The 19,816-nt window shown below is 32.4% G+C and overlaps 1 protein-coding gene across 1 annotated transcript; it reads left to right on the top strand.

The window, feature by feature from the left end:
• Positions 1-12,886: 12,886 nt before the first annotated feature.
• Positions 12,887-17,434, top strand: LOC122280783 (AP2-like ethylene-responsive transcription factor AIL1). The gene is made up of 9 exons (XM_043091807.1): positions 12,887-13,390; positions 13,791-14,337; positions 14,543-14,625; positions 14,761-14,769; positions 15,107-15,195; positions 15,310-15,383; positions 15,479-15,529; positions 15,816-15,892; positions 16,548-17,434. Exons 1-9 carry the CDS (start codon positions 13,219-13,221, stop codon positions 17,093-17,095), a joined length of 1,650 nt encoding a protein of 549 aa, XP_042947741.1. The 5' UTR covers positions 12,887-13,218; the 3' UTR covers positions 17,096-17,434.
• The last annotated feature ends 2,382 nt before the right edge of the window (positions 17,435-19,816 follow it).

Below are 19,816 nucleotides of genomic sequence, written 5' to 3'. Positions count from 1 at the left end.
CTTGATGAGATCAGACAAGAAGAAAGGTTTGACAAAAACTGGGAATTAGGTTGGAAGTTTATTTTTAATTCAAGGATTAGGTGAATAAAATTCCGGACCCGAAACGATTTATACAGAGGAAGACTGAATGGGTTCAGCTTTGTGATTCCTTTGGTTTGCATCTCTCGAAATGCTTAATGTTTGGAACTGCATGTCATGCTGGGTATTCTGGAGTAGAATAATCTTGGTGTTACCCATCTCTATGCACATATTCTTCTTGTTCTGACCCTTCGATCTTGCTGCTTACCAAATCCCCTGCTAATGTCCATCGTAATGCATATTTTTAGATACCAGATTTTCTGACACTGAATAAGGGAAAGATCACGTGCTGTGTAGGATGACACTGTAAATATCCAAGTAATGTCGATTTATTAGCAAAACCATCGCAATTAGAAGACAAAATGCTGTGACAGCTCCGTTTGAATAATGTCAGACGAGAAAAACATAAGATTATATATATATATATATATATATATATAAGAAATGATAGTTGCAGTCATGAGTGTATAAGTGTTACATAAACATTTTGAAAAAAGTTAATAAATATGGGACCCACATGAAAAAATTAATTAATTTTTTAATAATAGATCCTATTTGTAATAGCCCGCTAGAAATTCAATTGTGAAATTTCTATTAACTTTAGGAACCTCGTGAAAACTCCATAAGTTTTCACGAATCCATTAATCGTATAGGTTTTTGTCTAACTATATAGTTAGTGTTATTATTTACTATGGTATCAAAAGTGTGCTTTTGATTATTGGAGATAGTTAGAAGTGTCAAAATGTATTATGGTTTGTGCCCTTAGACTCGGAGGGTTATTTAAAGTCTTATGGCGCAATAACATTTTTTCATATTTTCGGACAAAACGTCTGTTCAAAACTATAGATATTATTGGATAAAAAGAAATATCTTGAGGTAATTTTCGTGAATATTATTGGGTAAAAATATTTTGAGTTGATAGATATTATTAGATAAAAATATCTTAAGTTGATTTTTTTTTACATATTATTGGATAGAATATTATAAGATAATCATTTATAGATTTTTTTTTGGTAGGAGAAAACTACACTCAACTCTCAACTCCAGCCTCATCTCTTCCATATCTCATCCATAAGTATCTTCAGCCACCTCTCCTCACGAAATTATCTTCATTTACACTTTCCATTGAAAGAATATCAAACACTCTCTCTCGAACAGCTTTTAGGAGGTCTTTTGTATACCCATTTCGAAGCTTTTGTAAGTGTTTTATCATAAAGTCTCATTCATATAAGTTGTTCCTTTTTTAGTCTAGTTTACATGGATATCTTATTTGCCCCATTTGAAGATCATTTGGTCAGTCAAATATTGTGTAAACTATAGAAAGGTCATTCTGGGAGATAAACTGGAGAATATATTATAGTTTGGAATTTTTGACCAAGCTAATGGATAGATATTGATCCAAAATTTTTATGGAGTATTGTTAACATGTATATGTGACTATTGGTTGAGGATTTTTGCATGATTAAAGGTTTTGATGAAAGATTTTCTTAGATTTAGAAACTTAGAAACTGGAAGAAGAAAAACAGTTTCTGTTTTGAGAAAGTTTAACTCTTTGGTGGTCTAAACCTGTTCTAATGACTTTAATAATTTTATTGGAGGATCTTAAGTATCTTATATACATGTTATACTATTATTTTGAAAATATTTGATGTTAGTGTCAAAGATATGAAATTTTATGCAAATAGATATTCAAATAAGCCAAAGTGTGGATATTCTTGGCTAAATTTATGTTTTGGTTAATTTCTAACCATGTGATCTTGAATTAGAAGCTTATATATGTTTTAGGACATCTTTTTAAACCATGTGATGGTTTAGTTTGAAGATCATATATTTATAAGTCATAGATCAAGAGATTTATCAAAATTAGTTGAGGAAAAAGTTTCTGTTTTTGGACTAAGTGTAAAACCAAAAACTTCAAATGTTATTTTGTGATTTTGGTGACTTTGGTTTGATGATTTAAAGCATGGTTGATGTTAGGATGATATTATGAATATGTTAGAAATAAGATTTGATTTTTTGAAACTCTTGGAGATGTTTTGATTTAAGGTCAAAACTTGTGATTCAAGTGCTTGGATCTTTTTACAAAAAAGGTTTGGTGTTAATTATTAGCTTTTTCTAAATAGATGTTTTAAATATGGTTTTGAACTTAGGATTGGAAGATGTTTGTTGCAAAATTTTGGTTTAAGCATGAGTTTTGAAGTTGGAAGGAATTGCAACAAAAATCAAGGGAAATGGCATATGGATGTTTCGGCCATAGTGTGTTCTTCATAGTTGTGTTTTGTTTTAAATTTTTCTGAGTTGATATTTAAATTTAGGACAAAATTTACATGAGAAATGTAAATTTTAGAAACTTTTGGATTTAGTATGCAAAATCCTTAAGTTATGGGTAAAACGGTCATTTTCCCACATGTAGAGAGTAAAATGAAAATTTTACTCTTTAAGTTAGTATTTTTCATATTTCAAATTTTTAGTGATTTAGTTCTAACTTTTAGAATCACTAATTACAGTTTCTCGTGATCGCACTTGAGGTTTTATAAGAAACGCGGAGATCGAGGTAAGTTAGCTTTTAACTTACTAGCAGTCTACTGTGTATGTGTGCTAAGTAAAGGAACTACAGTGTATGTATGTATGTTATCATATATGTCATGCCATACCAAGTTATCACGTAATTGTCTATTATACAGAATTTATTCTGTCGTCAATTTTTATCTGTTACATAATATATTCTGTCATGTATTACTGTACCTTACATGTACGTCATGCTAAGTATGTCATCTATTACATGTATGTCAAGTCATATAATATTCACTGTTGCAAATATGTCATGTTAAATATGTTGTCTATTATATGTTATGCTATGTTACGAAATGTTTCTATCTCAAGTTGGTCATGTATTTCAAGTTATGTTCAAGTCACGTTATGTTACGTCAGGGCTTCAGTCCTTTTGTATTCCAGTCACGTTTCATCTTGAGTACATTATGTTTGTGTAGAATACATGGGGCCACAACAACTGTGGAGTATGTATTTAACTACAATTGTGATGCGTAGAATACATAGGGTCACAACAACTGTGGAGTATGTATTTACAAGTAGAATACATGGGGCCACAACAACTGTGGAGTATGTATTTATACGTAGAATACATGGGGCCACAACAACTGTGGAGTATGTATTTTTCATGTTAAGTCAAGTTTGTGTAGAATACATGGGGCTACAACAACTGTGGAGTATGTATTTATACGTAGAATACATGGGGTCACAACAACTGTGGAGTATGTATTTTTCATGTTAAGTCAAGTTTGCGTAGAATACATGGGGCCACAACAACTGTGGAGTATATATTTACACGTATAATACATGGGGTCACAACAACTGTGGAGTATGTATTTTTCATGTTAATTCAAGTTTAAGAGCAAGTTCATGCTAAATCAAGTTTCAGATCAAATTCATATTAAGTCAAGTTCAGTTCTTGTTTCAATTTAAGTTATGTCAATTATGTTATGTTGTACGCTAAGTTATGCTTTAATTATTTATGAATTTGATTATGCATTTATGCTTTTACTGTCATGCATGCATCATTAGCTTGTGTGGAAGTTTTTTTGTTAACTTACTGAGATTTGTAATCAAATCTCACTTTGGTAGTCCCAACTACCATTCCCCCCGAATGGTAGATCTTGTTACAGGATCTGAAGGAGAATCAGGAGCTGATCAACTAGACACAGTTGACTAAGCGACGGTGCGACGTCAATATTAATATAGTAGTTGACGTAAATTACTATTTGTACAATGGAGTTGCATCTTTAGTACTTTTTGGATCATAACCATTTTGGACTAGTGTTGTGATCTACTCAATGGGTCTTTATGTATGAAGTATGTTTTAAGCATTTGAGATATTTTCAATTTGGTGCATAGTATTGTTAAAGAAAAAAATTATCCGCTGCGAATATTGCATAATGTTAGATGCATGTTAGGAACATTGCATCTTATATGTCATGAACGGGGGCAGGTAACCTTGTGTTGCATGTCTCGACGCTTCAAATGTCCGTCCGATCCCAAACGGAATTTGGGGGCGTCACACTATTCTTTTTCAAAGTCACTGCATGACGCTTGTGCATTCCATAACTGTATGCAACATTATTCTATATTAGATATATATATATATATGTAACGGTCCAACAAAAACCTAGGTCACATGGTCTGTATTCTAAAAAATTAACTAATGATATAATTAGAGTATCATTAAAACATTATAAAAAGCAAAATTTTTTTCTTTTTAAACAATGTGCTTGGATCTTATAAGCCACATACTCTTATAACTTATTAAAGTGGTATTATCACAATATCTTTTAAGAGAAGTAGCCTCATTCAATTCTTTAGAAAATCTCATTTTTAAGGATCAAATATAATGTATATTTGTTGTCGTCATTTCCCAACTACTACAGCCATATTTTTATCTCTTATAGATATTGGTACCTTTATTATTATCATCACCATTACCCTCATCTTATTTCGCCACGTATCATTACTGTCATCGTTATAATTATCACTGTCAGTACCATGATATCATATTACAATTATTCAATATTTTCACAATTATTATCATTGGTATTGTGATGACATTTTTTTGTTTGTTTTCAAATATAAATAAAAAACAAAAGTTACAATCGAGTCCAAAGAAAAGAGATAATTCGACTAGTGAAGAATACTGATAAAAAATAAAAATAAAAAATCCAAATAAAACGTATGAATCACGAGTCAACCAAAAAACAAAATTGCAATATTTTTTTTTAAAAAAAAATTATAAAATAAATGCTATGTATGTAGGTGTATGACAATTGTTGCTGATTCCTGAACCACTACTTTAAATAAAATCTACGTCTCTTTCAAATTCATTAATCAAATAAATAATGACTATAAAGCATATCATTTTATTTTCGAGCAAATGAAGGCCTCTCAAAACTTGGCAAATAAATGGAGGACTAGAAAGTACTTGTAGCCACAGGAAAAGTTTTTTCAAATAATAAACTCAAAAATTAATAAAAATTATCGCATCATTTCAACGAGGATGTTAGAACCAACGTACCGTAAATAATATTTTGAGTAATACTATATACAATAGTAAAGTGTGCAAGTATTATATAATTATTTTTAAAATATTGAGATTTACTATTAAAGAATAAATTTTATTTTCATGTAAGTCCCGTATATATATATATATATATTTTAAAATGATTATGCGGCGCTTGCACATTTATAACTGCAAGTTTTATTTATCTACCATTTTGTTAGCTTTAATTCAATTTAAATTTATCTGATTATCTAAATCATGTGCATCGCACTAATCCACTTCAAAAATATAATTACATCATAAAAAAATTTTGGTAGTGATAATACTACAAGTTTATAACTCAAGCATTAATTTATATCCAAAAACGAATAATACTGTTGATATTTAGTCACAATGTTATGGCTGATGTATTATTATTGCTTGAATAATAAATGGGCCTTTGTTGGGCTTGGTCGGGCCTCGCGAGTCGCAACCATCCATCTGTACGGGCATTTTCGGCCCAGACCCGTGATCATTCAATGCGTACAAAACTTCCGTGCTTATTTTTTAGAAAAAGATTGTGATGTTTATTTTGGATTTTTTGAAGATAGCTAAATAATTTTTAAAAAAATATGTTTTGCAATAAGATTTGTAAAAGTAGATGGAATAAGTTGTTTAAATATAATTTTTTTACAAAAATTTTATGTGCAGTCACTTTTATGTATTCTTTGTGCATTCTACTTGTGTGATTTGTTGTCATTTTTTTAATATAAAATAACTATTTTGACTAATCACATCAGTAAATGTAAAAATAACTATATATAACAAAACTTATCATTTTAAGATCTTTTTGTTTAATTTTTATAAATAGTTGTATGTATTCGTCTATGTGTTCTTGCTTTGCATTGAAATTTAGACAAATGATTACATAAGAAGCTCAAAGAATTATAATTGTTCGTTTGAAATTGAAAGATGTTTGGTTTGACGTTGAAAATTCGTTTTGTTTCTAAATGGAAAATTTGAAAAACTGGAGGTAACGAAAATTCTTTGATTTCAAATCAAAGAGGTAGTACAGACTCTGAGACTAGAATGAACTACGAAGCATCTAAGAAGTTTGCATGCATTTTACCTAAAACACAGGATTAATGATTTTTCCATGACAACAAATCAGTTTGCAACTTTTTTCTTCCAATAATCTAACCACTACGCAAACTCTTCAAGCAAGTCTATTACCTTGAAAGTGAAATATTTAGGTTGTATCTAGTTGTTGAACTAAACTAAACTCAACTTAAATTAATTATCAATGAGATTTATTATTTTTTTTAATTTTTCATAAAAAAGTTAAACATATTTCAATTTAATTTATACATTCAAATCTAAAAAGTTAAACTCGTCTCAATTTAAAAAAAAATTAAACTCATTTCAATTAAATCTATAAAATATACCATTAACAACCCAACTCAACTTTAACAGTTAATATCACTCGTCACTCGTGCTTTATTTGTCAAAATTTATGGTTTCACCATCGGTGGTTGCCTTTGCTCGAACTGTTGCATGCATACTAATTACGACTATGAATTAATTAAGCATCGATCCATATTATCGATTGAAGGTGTGACGCCTCCAAATTTCGTTTGGGATCGGACGGACATTTGAAACGTCGAGACATGCAACACAAGGTTACCTGCCCCCGTTTATGACATATAAGATGCAATATTCCTAACATGCATCTAACATTATGCAATATTCGCAGCGGATAATTTTTTTTTTTTTTTTTTAGCAATACTATGCACCAAACTAAAAATATCCCAAATACTTAAAACATACTTCATATCTAAAAATCCATTGAATAACTAAGATCACAGCACTAGTCCAAAATAGTTATGATCCAAAAGTACTGGAGATGCAACTCCATCGTACAAGTAGTAATTTAACTATTATATTAACATTAACGACGCACCGTCGTTCAGTCGACTGTGTCTAGTTGGTCAGCTCTTTATCCTCCTTCAGATCCTGTAACAAGATCTACCATTCGGGGGGAATGGTAGTTGGGACTACTACAGTGAGATTTGATTACAAATCTCAGCAAGTTAACAAAAAAAACTTCCACACAGACTAATGATGCATGGATGACAGTAAAAGCATAAATGCATAATTAAATTCATAAATAATTAAAGCATAACTTAGCGTACAACATAGCATAATTGACATAACTTAAATTGAAACATGAACTGAACTTGATTTGATATGAATTTGATCTGAAACTTGACTTAGCATGAACTTGCTCTGAAACTTGAATCAACATGAAAAATACATACTCCACAGTTGTTGTGGCCCCATGTATTCTACGTGTAAACACATACTCCACAGTTGTTGTGGCCCCATGTATTCTACGCAAACTTGACTTAACATGAAAAATACATACTTCACAGTTGTTGTGGCCCCATGTATTCTACGTGTAAATACATACTCCACAGTTGTTGTAGCCTCATGTATTCTACGCATCACAATTGTAGTTAAATACATACTCCACAGTTGTTGTGGCCCCATGTATTCTACACAAACTGAATGTACTCAAGATGAAACGTGACTGGAATACAAAAGGACTGAAGCCCTGACGTAACATAACGTAATTTGAACATAACTTGAAATACATGACCAACTTGAGATAGAAACATTTCGTAACATGGCATAACATATAACAGACAACATATTTAACATGACATACTTGTAATGTATAGTAATACATGACAGAATATATTATGTAATAGATAAAATTTGATGACAGAATAAATTCTGTATAATAGACAATTACGTAATAACTTGGCATGGCATGACATATATGATAACATACATACATACACTGTAGTTCTTTTACTTAGCACACATACACAATAGACTGCTAGTAAGTTAAAAGCCAAACTTACCTCAATCTCCGCGTTTCTTACAAAACCTTAAGCGCGATCACAAGGAACTGTAATTAGTGATTCTAAAAATTAGTACTAAATCACTAATAAATTGAAATATGGAAAATACTAACTTAAAGAGTAAAATATAAATTTTACTCTCTGCATGTAGGAAAATGACCGTTTTACCCATAACTTAAGGATTTTGCATACTAACTCCAAAAGTCACCAAAATTTACATGCCTCATGTAAATTTTATCCTCAATTCAAATATCAATTTAGAAAAATTTAAAACTAATCACAACTATTAAAACTCCATAAGGCCGAAATTCTCATATGCTATTTCTATTGATTTTTGTTTCCAACTTGTTTTGATCAACCTTTTGATCTATGACTTATAAATATGTGATCTTCAAACCAAACCATCACATGGTTTAAAAAGATATCCTAAAATATATATAAGCTTATAATTCAAGATCACATGGTTAAAAATTAACCAAAACATAAATTTAGCCAAGAACATCCACACTTTGGCTTATCTGAATATCTCTTTACATAAAATTTCATATCTTTGAAACTAACATCAAATATCTTCAAAATAATAATGTAACATGTATATAAGATGCTTAGGATCCTCCAATAAAATTATCAAAGTCATTAGAATAGGTTTAGACCACCAAAGAGTTCAACTTTCTCAAAACAGAAACTGTTTTTCCTCTTCCAGTTTCTAAGTTTCTAAATCTAAGAAAATCTTTCATCAAAACCTTTAATCATGCAAAAATCCTCAATCAATAGTCATATATACATGTTAACAATACTCCATAAAAATTTTGGACCAATATCTATCCATTAGCTTTGTCAAAAACTCCAAACTATAACATATTCTCTAGTTTATCTCCCAGAATGACCTTTTTATAGTTTACACAATATTTGACTGACCAAATGATCTTCAAATGGGGCAAATAAGATATTCATGTAAACTAGACTAAAAAAAGAACAACTTATATGAATGAGATTTTATGATAAAACACTTACAACAGCTTCGAAATGGACTTACAAAAGAACTCCTAAAAGTTGTCTGAGAGAGAGTGTTTGATAATCTTTTATTGGAAAGTGTAATTGAAGATAAGTTCATGGGTGCTGGCTGGACATACTTATGGACAAGATAAGGGAGGTGATAAGGCTGGAGTTGAGAGTTGAGTGTTGTTTTCTCATACCCAAAATATCTATAAAAGATTATCTCAAAATATTCTATCAAATAATGTCTACAAAAATCAGCTCAATATATTTTCCAAATGTGGAGTAGACTTGGTAGAGTAAGGTGGCTAAAATATTTTCATGTGTCCAAATAAAATTTCGCTAACCTAATTTGGACATTACACACTGTGATTTTGAAAAACACTGCGCTTAGTACGTTTACCGAGGTTACTATTCACTCCAAAAATAAACGTAACAAACTTAGTACTGAAAAATCTTAAATATTCAATTAAACTTAGTGGTGTAGACTATAATGTATTCTGACACTTCTAACTATCTCAAATAATTAAAATCGCATTTTTAGCACCATAATGAGTGATAACACTAATTATGTTGACATGCTAAAACCTATGCGATTAATCAATTTGTGTAAACTTACGGAGTTTTCACGAGGTTCCTAAAATCAATAGAAATTCCACAATTGAATTTCTAGCGACTGTTACAGAAGGTCTGCAATATATATATATGTATGTATGCATGTATGTATGTATGTATGTATATTATTGTTTTTGCAATATTATTGAATATTTTTTATAAACATGATTGGAGGGGTTAATATTATTGAATATTAGTTTGGCTCAAATCAGAGCCCAAGGCCCATCATCCATTATTGATAACTATTCAAGGAGGTCAAGTAGTCTAATACAAATCCAACCGTCCTGTTTATTATGAGGGATGAACTCTCAGTTTATGAATATGAACGACATGGTGATTAAATGATTCTAATACATCAAGGATAAGCTCCCTAATGGCTAAACATTACATTAAGTTAATATGTTTATGATACTCATTCAACGAGTCTCAACACCTATATATAAAGGTGACATATAACTTTCGAATCATTTGATTTAATGTTCTTGAATTATTATTTATTACTTATTATTAACTTAAATATTGAAATTATTATAAACATATAGTACTACCTACCTAACGATTTATTATTTAATGATCACGATTAGTGATAAGACACACCTTTACAATAATCAATATCAATCAAACAAAATAAGGATAATAATAATTAAATAATTGCAAAGGCCACCCATGCATGTACGTCAAAAATATAAAGAAATCAAATCATGCATATCTTTTTGTATTTTATATTTACAACGAACAATGGTGTGGACCGTTGTATGTGGAGGACGTCCCGTCCATAAAAATCTTTTAAATATGAAAATGGCCTTAACACACGTACGTACCATTTCATGGTTGTGATATAAAGTAAAAGATGACTCAGTGATATGCATACACGAACTTGACCAAACAAAAAATAAATAAATAAAGTATTTATTAATGTTTAGTCAATAATTGATCGTACCGTAGTGGATTTGGACGTTTATTACAATATCGTAATAATATTATATAAATTATGAACATGTTGCATCGGAAAGACACGACTCGCATGGGGACATGCAAATTTCGGATTGGTTATAAAAAATTAAATAATTTTTTTATCTTATTTTATTTAATTATTATAATTTTTTCATATTTTTATATAAAATATAATAAATAATTTAATTTTTTAAAATCTCAATATAAAATTAATATTAAAAAAATATTATATTATAATAATATTATATTTATTATTATTCAAAATATTTCATCTCATCTAATTTAAACGGTAAATAAAACTTTCTAATCTCTTTTTTAACAAAGTGAATTAAGCTGCAGCTTGACAACGGTGCATGCATGAACCAAACTCAGTTAATGTGTTAGCAGCTTGAGGTTTCATGCCCATCTATATATGCAAACAAAATGCATGCGTTTTTATTTTTTATTATTAAATAAATTGTTCAAGTAGATCGATTTTTCAGATACATGAACTTATATATATATATATATAGAAAAATTCTTTTTATCATCCTCACACTTCACACACTACACTTATTTGACCATTAGGAAACTGGCCAAGTATAAAGATTTGGGGCTCTTTTGTTTCTTTCGTCTTTATTTTTTTTTTATTTTTAAATGGACTCCCAGTATTTTTGCAGAAACTTCCGAGACTTCGACCTTCTTTTTGGAATTGACAATAACAAAGGATCCAAGGACTAAAATATAACAAAAAATGATAATTTTACGAACTATTTTTAGGACTTTTGAAACATTTAGTTTTTAGTTACACTTATAAATAAATTTTATAAAAATAAATTCATAAATTAACAATTTATTTTATAAAAAAATTATAATCGAAGTTATCGCATTAACTCACATTAATTTGTTTGTTTATTTTTAAGAAATTTTTTTATAATTAAAACATTTTTCTTTTAAGAATGTAGACCAGAAAAAAAAAGAAATATCAAATCAACATTTAGGTTTTGCTTGGCCACTGAGATTTCTTAGATAAAAATTTTGAATTTTAAAATTAAATATTAAAATATTATATTTTAATATTATTATTATTTTAAGATTTAAAAAAATTAAGAAAAAGTTGAATTATTTATTATATTTTATATGGAGATTTTGAAAAATTATAATAATAAAATGAGAAATTTTAATGGCCAAACAGCACTTTAATCCACGTACCCATTACCCTTCTCTCTCTCTAATATATATACATATATATATATATAATATATATTCTATGCACGAACCAAAGGTGCGTCGGATTTTGACTTTTTTTTTTTTTTTTTTGAAAAGTAAAACAAAAGGCCAATATGCTTTGTTAGCACTCTCATTTAAATATATTTAACACAACTGATTTCAGAGAAGTGCTGCTATTTATCTGCCTAGGGAAGTATCCAATCCGTTTCAACGGTCGAAAGTTCACCCTCAATTCTGAAAGCAGACACAAGCAAGGGTTTGGGCCGATGGTGCCTATCCACTGCCCAATACAAGCATTAGAGGGATAGGGCTTAGACGCTAACGAGCTATTAGCCCAATCAATCGAGTCCAACCAAATCAACAAAGCAAAAGACAAAGAGGCTTTATTATGGATAATATCAATTTATATAATAATATATATTTTTTAATAAATCAAACATTTAATATTTAATTGATCGCACTTATTGCCCCCAAAGGACCTGATCCTTTTCCAATTGAAATGGTAGTTGATTTCCTCTTTCCTACTATCTCAATGTCTCCTCTCTTTTGTGTAAGATGCTCAGAGAAGCTAAGCTCCATTAGTTTAAGCATGCTAATGTGGCCTTGAATAATTCCATAAATCTGACAAAAAGCATTAAATATTTTTTTATAATTCAGGGCGGAGTTTTCGAAGTTTTCTATCATCTAAATTCCAAGATCGATGATATACCCAGAACTTACACACCAGCACGTACAACTTGCATGGGCTTTGCGTAAATGTTGACCAATCGGCTGCAAACAATCTAATATTAAACAAAAAAAGAAGGGTGATGTCTCAGTCTGTCCCCAGGCTCCCATGCTTTGCTACTCCTGCAGTCTTGTTAATGGACTTTATACAATCAAAATTCCTTTATTTTGTGGGCCATCGAATGATGTAAATCTACAGGTCATACTTTCACACTTGTACACAGAATCACAGCCCAATTCAATTCGGCCTTCAATTTCTTTCTGAGTTTCTCTCTCTTTGTATTTTGTTTTTTTGTTTTTTTCCGTCTTCATTTCATGGCCACCTCTGTCATAATCTGAGAAAGAAATGAAAGAGAGGCACGGAGCCCAAGACATTGAACAGAAATGAGAGACAGAGTTGGGAATATAAAGACGAGGAGAGCTTGTAATTTTTCGAAATCTTTTTTCTGTATGCATACGAGAGTCACCACCACGACAAATCAAGCTTCCATGATGACTGAGAGGTAAAAAGATCTAACTCCACCCAGGCCACCAGCATTACCAGCTTTGAAGTTTGAGCTCAAAACCCGAAGTTTCGTGTGTGAGAGAGAAATAAACATTCTAAAAAATCTTTTGGGTTTGACTGATTGTTTCTTGAGAAGAGTGGTCTGGAAGCTTGTGGATAACATGAGTAATTGGCTGGGGTTTTCTTTGAGTCCACACCTTAGGATTGATGAAGGGTTTGGGAGAGAAACCCAAGACCATGGAGGTTTTCCTGCTCACTTGTCTGTCATGCCCTTGCGCTCTGATGGCTCTCTTTGTGCTGCTGATCCTTTCAGGCGTTCCAATGGCTCTGATGGTATTGTTGCATGTGAACTTTCAACTCTACCGGAAGCATAATAATTTCTAAGCATATATAACATCTGCTTCCTTTGATCTCTATCTTCGCATGTTTCGACGCTAAAATAATTCTTTTTCTCCGCATTTTTATTCGGCTTGGGATAAAATATCCAACCCAAAGTCTAGATAAATTTACTTTTAAGTTTCGCTCGATCTTTGTGTGTATCTGTGTGCGTTTTGCTTAGATTTTTGCATACTTTCTAATGCAAATGTTTCTGGTTTTTTCTCTTAATGCTTCAGTTAAATATTCATGTGCGGATTAAATATATAAAAGAAAGAGTTTCACTTATGCGTATTTTCGAATATCGTATATACTGAGTCCATTGATTTTCTCATCTCATTGGTGATTGATTTTGTAGATTGGAGATTTGAGAATTCCATGGGTGCAGCAAATCCAAATGAAGAGGGCCCAAAGCTTGAAGATTTCTTAGGTTGTTGTTACTCCAGCTCTCCTCCTGATGAAACCAAAGTTTACTGCCAAACCCGAGAGGACCATGACCAAAACAATGTCTCCAAAATCAATGTGAACATAGCCCCCAGCTTCAACACGAACGGAGAAATAGAACCGGGAGAGAATCTTTCAAACTCTTCTTCCTTACTCCATCCTTACCCGTACAATGAAAATCCACAAACCCTACTCACTGGTAATGGTATGTACAAGTCTTGGTTGGGCCAAACACTATTTTCCGATGGAAAATCTTTTGCCGAGGCAAATGGGTGCGGTTTTCAGTCACTATCTCTCGCCATGAGCCCGAGTGCACAGAATGGATTGGATGCAATTTCACCTTTGCAAGTGACTGATAGCCGCAAGCGACCCGTGGCAAAGACTCTTGCCAGAGAACCAGTTCCTCGGAAATCTATAGATACTTTTGGGCAGAGAACCTCTCAGTATCGTGGCGTTACGAGGTACTAAGATATTCTTATGACTCTCTCAAAAAAAAAAGAAGATATTCTTATGACTTTTCTGTGCTTTACTTTGATGAAAGTCCTGGTTTGAATTATTCATTAAAAAAAAATCGATTTGAATTTTAAATTTGATTTATTTTGAATATCTCATACTTTGGAATAAACTAGCTTAAGCGGTGGGATTTTTTATGTGATGGTGTTATAGACATAGATGGACTGGGAGATACGAGGCCCATCTGTGGGATAACAGCTGCAGAAAAGAGGGGCAGACTAGGAAAGGAAGGCAAGGTGAGAATTAGATTTTCAAGTGCCATCATATCTTTATATTTACTTGATTTCTTATTTTCTTGTTTTGAAAATATAATGACGATTTGTTTCATTGCCTTTTTGGGTCTTCACCTTGATGGCTTGGAATTTGTTCAGTTTATCTGGGTAGGTGAATCTCCCACATCGTTAATTCTTTGTGGACCTGCTTTTCTTTCAGAACTATAATATAAAATAATTATAATGAAAGATTCCATGTATGTTTATTATATTTAGAATGTGATGAATTGGAAGATGTGCATGTCCTCGAAAAAAAATATTTTAATTACAAAAATTCTAATTGCAGTCATTTTTGTGCATTCTTTTGTGCACTTTAGTGATATGATTGGTTGATATTAAAAAAAAATTTAATCCAGCCAATCATATCAGTGGAGTGCTTAGGGAGTACGCAAAAGTGACTGTATATAGTATTACTCTTTTAATTATTTTCGTATATGATGATCAGGTGGTTATGACAAAGAAGAGAAGGCAGCAAGGGCTTATGATTTAGCTGCACTCAAATATTGGGGTCCAACAACTCACATAAATTTCCCAGTAAGTAATTCGTTGGGTTTCACTTTATGAAAATCTATAACCTCTATATTTAGAAGTTCGAACACTATATTCATGAAATCCATCTTCTGTTCCATCCCCTTTTTTCAATCTCAGCTAAGCACCTACGAGAAAGAACTTGAAGAAATGAAGAACATGACTAGGCAAGAATTTGTTGCCAACTTGAGAAGGTGCCTTTTTTACATTTCCCCAAATAAACTAGGTAGATCAGTATGTTCGTTTTCGTACCCTTCTTTCTCGATTAATTTCTTTAAACGTATGACAGGAAGAGCAGTGGGTTTTCAAGAGGAGCATCTGTGTATAGAGGAGTGACAAGGTATGGCAGATATCAGAGAACTTTAATAATAGAGTTACTATTATTTACTGCGTCTGCAGCCTTTCAATTATCATAGGCGGCAATAATAGGCAACAGTACTTTCATGAATGCCATGCATATGATTTTTTCTCTTTTCCCTTGGCAACAAGCATATATTTGGCGAAGATATCTATCATTCCTTTCCGTATCTGTTAAGCATATATGCATGCTTTCCTTCGCTTAAATATCTTTTCTTTTCTTTTCTTTTTTTCTTCTTGTAGCTATTTATTTTCTTTTCTCTTGGCAGACACCATCAGCACGGGAGGTGGCAAGCTAGAATTGGAAGGGTTGCGGGTAACAAAGACTTGTACCTTGGAACATTTAGTGAGTTTCACCTCCTTTTCAAATGGTTTTTGGTTCAATTTATGAGCATCTTTATTAGCTAGCTAGATGCATATATTGGTGTCCCTCAGGAGTATGTATTTACTGAATCATTTAGGGCAGCCATCATAGCGTTAAATTACTCAACCACCAGTCATTAAAGTTTAACAATGTTATATATTACATGTCGGAATTATAGGAGTTCGATCATGAATACTATATAGCTAGGACTGGAACGATAGTACTCCCGATCATTAATAACTTACACATACGTAGTAATAATCCATTAACTGGTCCAATAATTGGTGAAATCATGCCAGGCCAGCCAGTTCATTTTTCAACTCTTACTACATTCACTTATTTCTCCGGCTACAAATTTTTAAGTTTCACATCTGACTCCAAGGATTCTGCGTCGTACTTTTGAACAATGATGTTTATCCATATATTTTGGTTATTTTCCCTCCAAACTTAATGTGAAATGATCAAAGTATCATTTTTTACATCAAATGAATACAATATATTTGAAGTGATCACTGATCATTACATATTTCTCTTTCGGGGCTAAGTCGATCGTCTCAGTAGATCATGATCAACTGATTAATTGGCTCTCACTTGTTTTATTTATTACATAAGAGTTGTACGTAATTAATAAATGTAGGCACACAAGAGGAAGCGGCTGAGGCTTACGACATTGCAGCAATTAAGTTTAGGGGAACAAGTGCTGTTACAAATTTTGATATGAGTAGGTATGACGTGAAGAGAATTTGCTCTAGCTCGACGCTGATTGCCGGTGACCTTGCAAAACGTTCGCCAAAAGACTCAACACCGGCGGCTCTTGAGGACTTGATCAATTCTCGTGCCTCATCCACCTCCCCTCCCCAACCCCTTTTGGCCATAACAAGCAGCGAGCCCTCAGATGATTTGGGCGACATGTTGTGGACATCGAACAACAATGAGGAACATGTACCTGAACAACAGCATCATGAGAATACAAACATAAACAGTACTGATGCAACCTTTGTGGCTTCTAGCAGCAGGAGTTCTTCAAACCCACCAAGCCCTGCAAGATGCTCTTTTGGAACAAGTAATAGTAGTGATTTTGGAATTGGTGCAAGTGACTATTCTCATGTCTACTTTTCCCTGCAAGGGCCGAAGTATGAAATGGGCAATAGTGGTGGGAATGAACATGGAATGCCTATGGGATGAAATGTGGCCTTGCTTTGGTCCATCAGAAGATTCAGCCCCATATGTTTGCATTTGCACGTGGGAATGGGCAAGGGAAAAAATGGGTACTAAGATTTGAGAAAAGAAATTGTTACATGGTATAGCTAGATAGAACGTAGGATTCTCCATTATGCAATATTGCAGCGTATGCTTTTAGGTTTTCTTTCAACATGATATCAAAAGAAAGTGGGGAAGACTGATCATGTCTTTGGTTTAGCAGCTTACAGAAAATTTGCTTTTCATGGGGTTAAGCAAATTATTCACTCGAAAACTTGGTTTTAATTGTATGGTTAAGCTTTTCAAGTCTTGAATTTGGTTGAACTTGGTTTCACGTGGTGTTGCAAACTCGGCTCCTGAAATCTTTATAAGAATGTAAAGGAAAAAGCCTAACTAAATCATGTATACGTCTGTATTTCATACGAACTTAATGAAATTACAATCATTACATTAATGTCCAGTTCCAACAAAAGTGGGCCATCACAAAATGCCTACTCAAATTACATAAAAATTGCTGCAAGCTGTTTATTTTCATGCAAAATAACAAGCGGCAGAAAAAATTTACAAAAACATGATGCCAGCAGCTGTGGCGAGTGGCTAGTGGGGACCATCGAGTGGCCAGGGGGAGCCGCAGCATGGAATCACCGCTAGTACAGGGCAACAAAACCAGGTCGCCAAGATACGCCGTGTACGTAATGAATGCGCGCATTTACAAGGAAGAAGTCAAAGAAGAGGGCAAAGGCAGGCCCTTTGACTCTTTGTATATGTACGACTTGGTAAAAAGTAAAGCAAAGAAGAATCAAACGCTGCCCCAAGACAGCCCCTTACACTGTATTTGTTGCGTTGCTTTGCGTAATAATACCCTTAAATTGCGTGCCCTTTAACGTTATGCATCCCCTCTTTTTGCAGTATTCTCCTTCTCCTTCTTCTTCTTTTCGTTTCTTTATTTTTCTTTTAAAATTATCTTTCGTTACTTTTCATCCAAAGCAAGTTTGCCACCGCCCACTCTTATTCTCGGCGCGTGGTAAAAAACACATTCTTCGTGCCTTGGCATTAAGTGCCGGACACAAAAGTGATGATAAAAAATAAATTTATAAATTTTCATAATTTTGTGAGATTTAGTATATTTATTTTATAATAAAAATAAATTTATAATATGACATATTAAATTAAGTTATTTCAGTTTATAATTTATTTTTATAATAAAGTTTGCCTAGTTACTGTACTATTTTTTCTCATTTTTTAATACGAACATTTGTTATATTCTCATTTTATTTTTTCATTGAAGTGGCACTATAAATTTTTCTTATTGATGTGGCACTAACTATTACGTAATTTTGTTAAAAAAAATAAAAATATATATTCAAAGTGAAATAGTGTCCAAAAACAAAAAATAAAGAAGTCTAACATAAGTTGTCTCTACTCATTTTATGTTTGTATTTTAAACTTTTTAATCATCTATATGGCACCTCTATTAATGGAGCAAAATGAACGTATAACTGAGATGACATAGTCCGAGAATTCTCGTTACAATTAATTAACCTTTAAATAAATGTTTTTTTAAAATTCTTTTTTTCTAGAAATTAAATATATTTAAAAGCCATTGATCATGAAATTTCACATTGGACACTGAAAAAACACAGAGAATCAATGTTTCTAACCCTTGTCTCTGAAGGACATAGATCATCCCTATGTACCTCTGCTCCCTGCCTGTACCAACTTGGATCCCATTCCCTCCCTCTCATCGACCTCATCTACTTCCTCTTTATAACTCTATATATAATAAGTCTCCAAGCTCCGGTCCCTCGCCCTGTTGATCTGTCTTTTTGCTCCTCCTCGGACAACATTGTAGTGATAATGTTGGATAACTTGGAGTCATTATCATTAAGGTAGAGGAAGGATTAGGTAATGTCTTCGGCTCATTTTAATGGGGTTGGAGCTCCACCATCAAGCTTTAACAACCCTGATTCAATTCAATTTAAACTTTAAATTGAACTTAAATATATAAAATATTAGACTTCCTTGGGTGAAAGGAATTCTGCCTTTAAATAGCTAATAAATTGGACTTCATTGTCGGATTCATTTCAGAAGAAATATTAAACTGAAGTAAAAGCAGTACGTACCATGACACATTCATTTTCGTTTTGTCTTTAAATTGTAGCTAATTAATTAAGGAGGTGATTCACGTACAAATTTTGATATCCGTGACTCCTAGCTGTTGGAGAATATGTACGGATTAAGAGATTGCTGACAGGGAGAAAATATAGTGATAGATTCGGGGCAGAAGGAGGCATCCATATAATAAATATAAATAAATAAGAAAAAAAAAATCTAGCAGATAAACCTGGCAGAGAGACGAATGAGTTAAAATACACGCAGAGAAAGAGACAATATCTACGGAACAAGATACTTCATGCAGAGACATTTCTCCATCATCAGTACTCCTGCTGCAGCTGCTGCTTGCGACCTGTTTACACCTATGTAATCTATGAATGATTTGTAAAGCCTTGTAGCCTCAGCATTTAGGGCTATCGCTATATAGGTACCCTCTCTGTAAGTGTAGGACTAGGGTTGTTCAGTTATATTATTTGGGATTGTGGTCATGAAGCAGCATCTGCAAACTGCCAAGCCCTTTTACCAGCTATAGGTATTTCTTGCTCTGTGCTTTGGTTGCTTTGATGGTAGACAGTTCATGCAGACGGGTCA

The sequence above is a fragment of the Carya illinoinensis genome, chromosome 1, assembly GCF_018687715.1.
Source record: "Carya illinoinensis cultivar Pawnee chromosome 1, C.illinoinensisPawnee_v1, whole genome shotgun sequence".
In the NCBI taxonomy this organism is placed as follows: domain Eukaryota; kingdom Viridiplantae; phylum Streptophyta; class Magnoliopsida; order Fagales; family Juglandaceae; genus Carya; species Carya illinoinensis.
The sequence above is the reverse complement of the archived record's forward strand: the minus strand, read 5'-3'. Positions and strand labels throughout refer to the sequence as shown.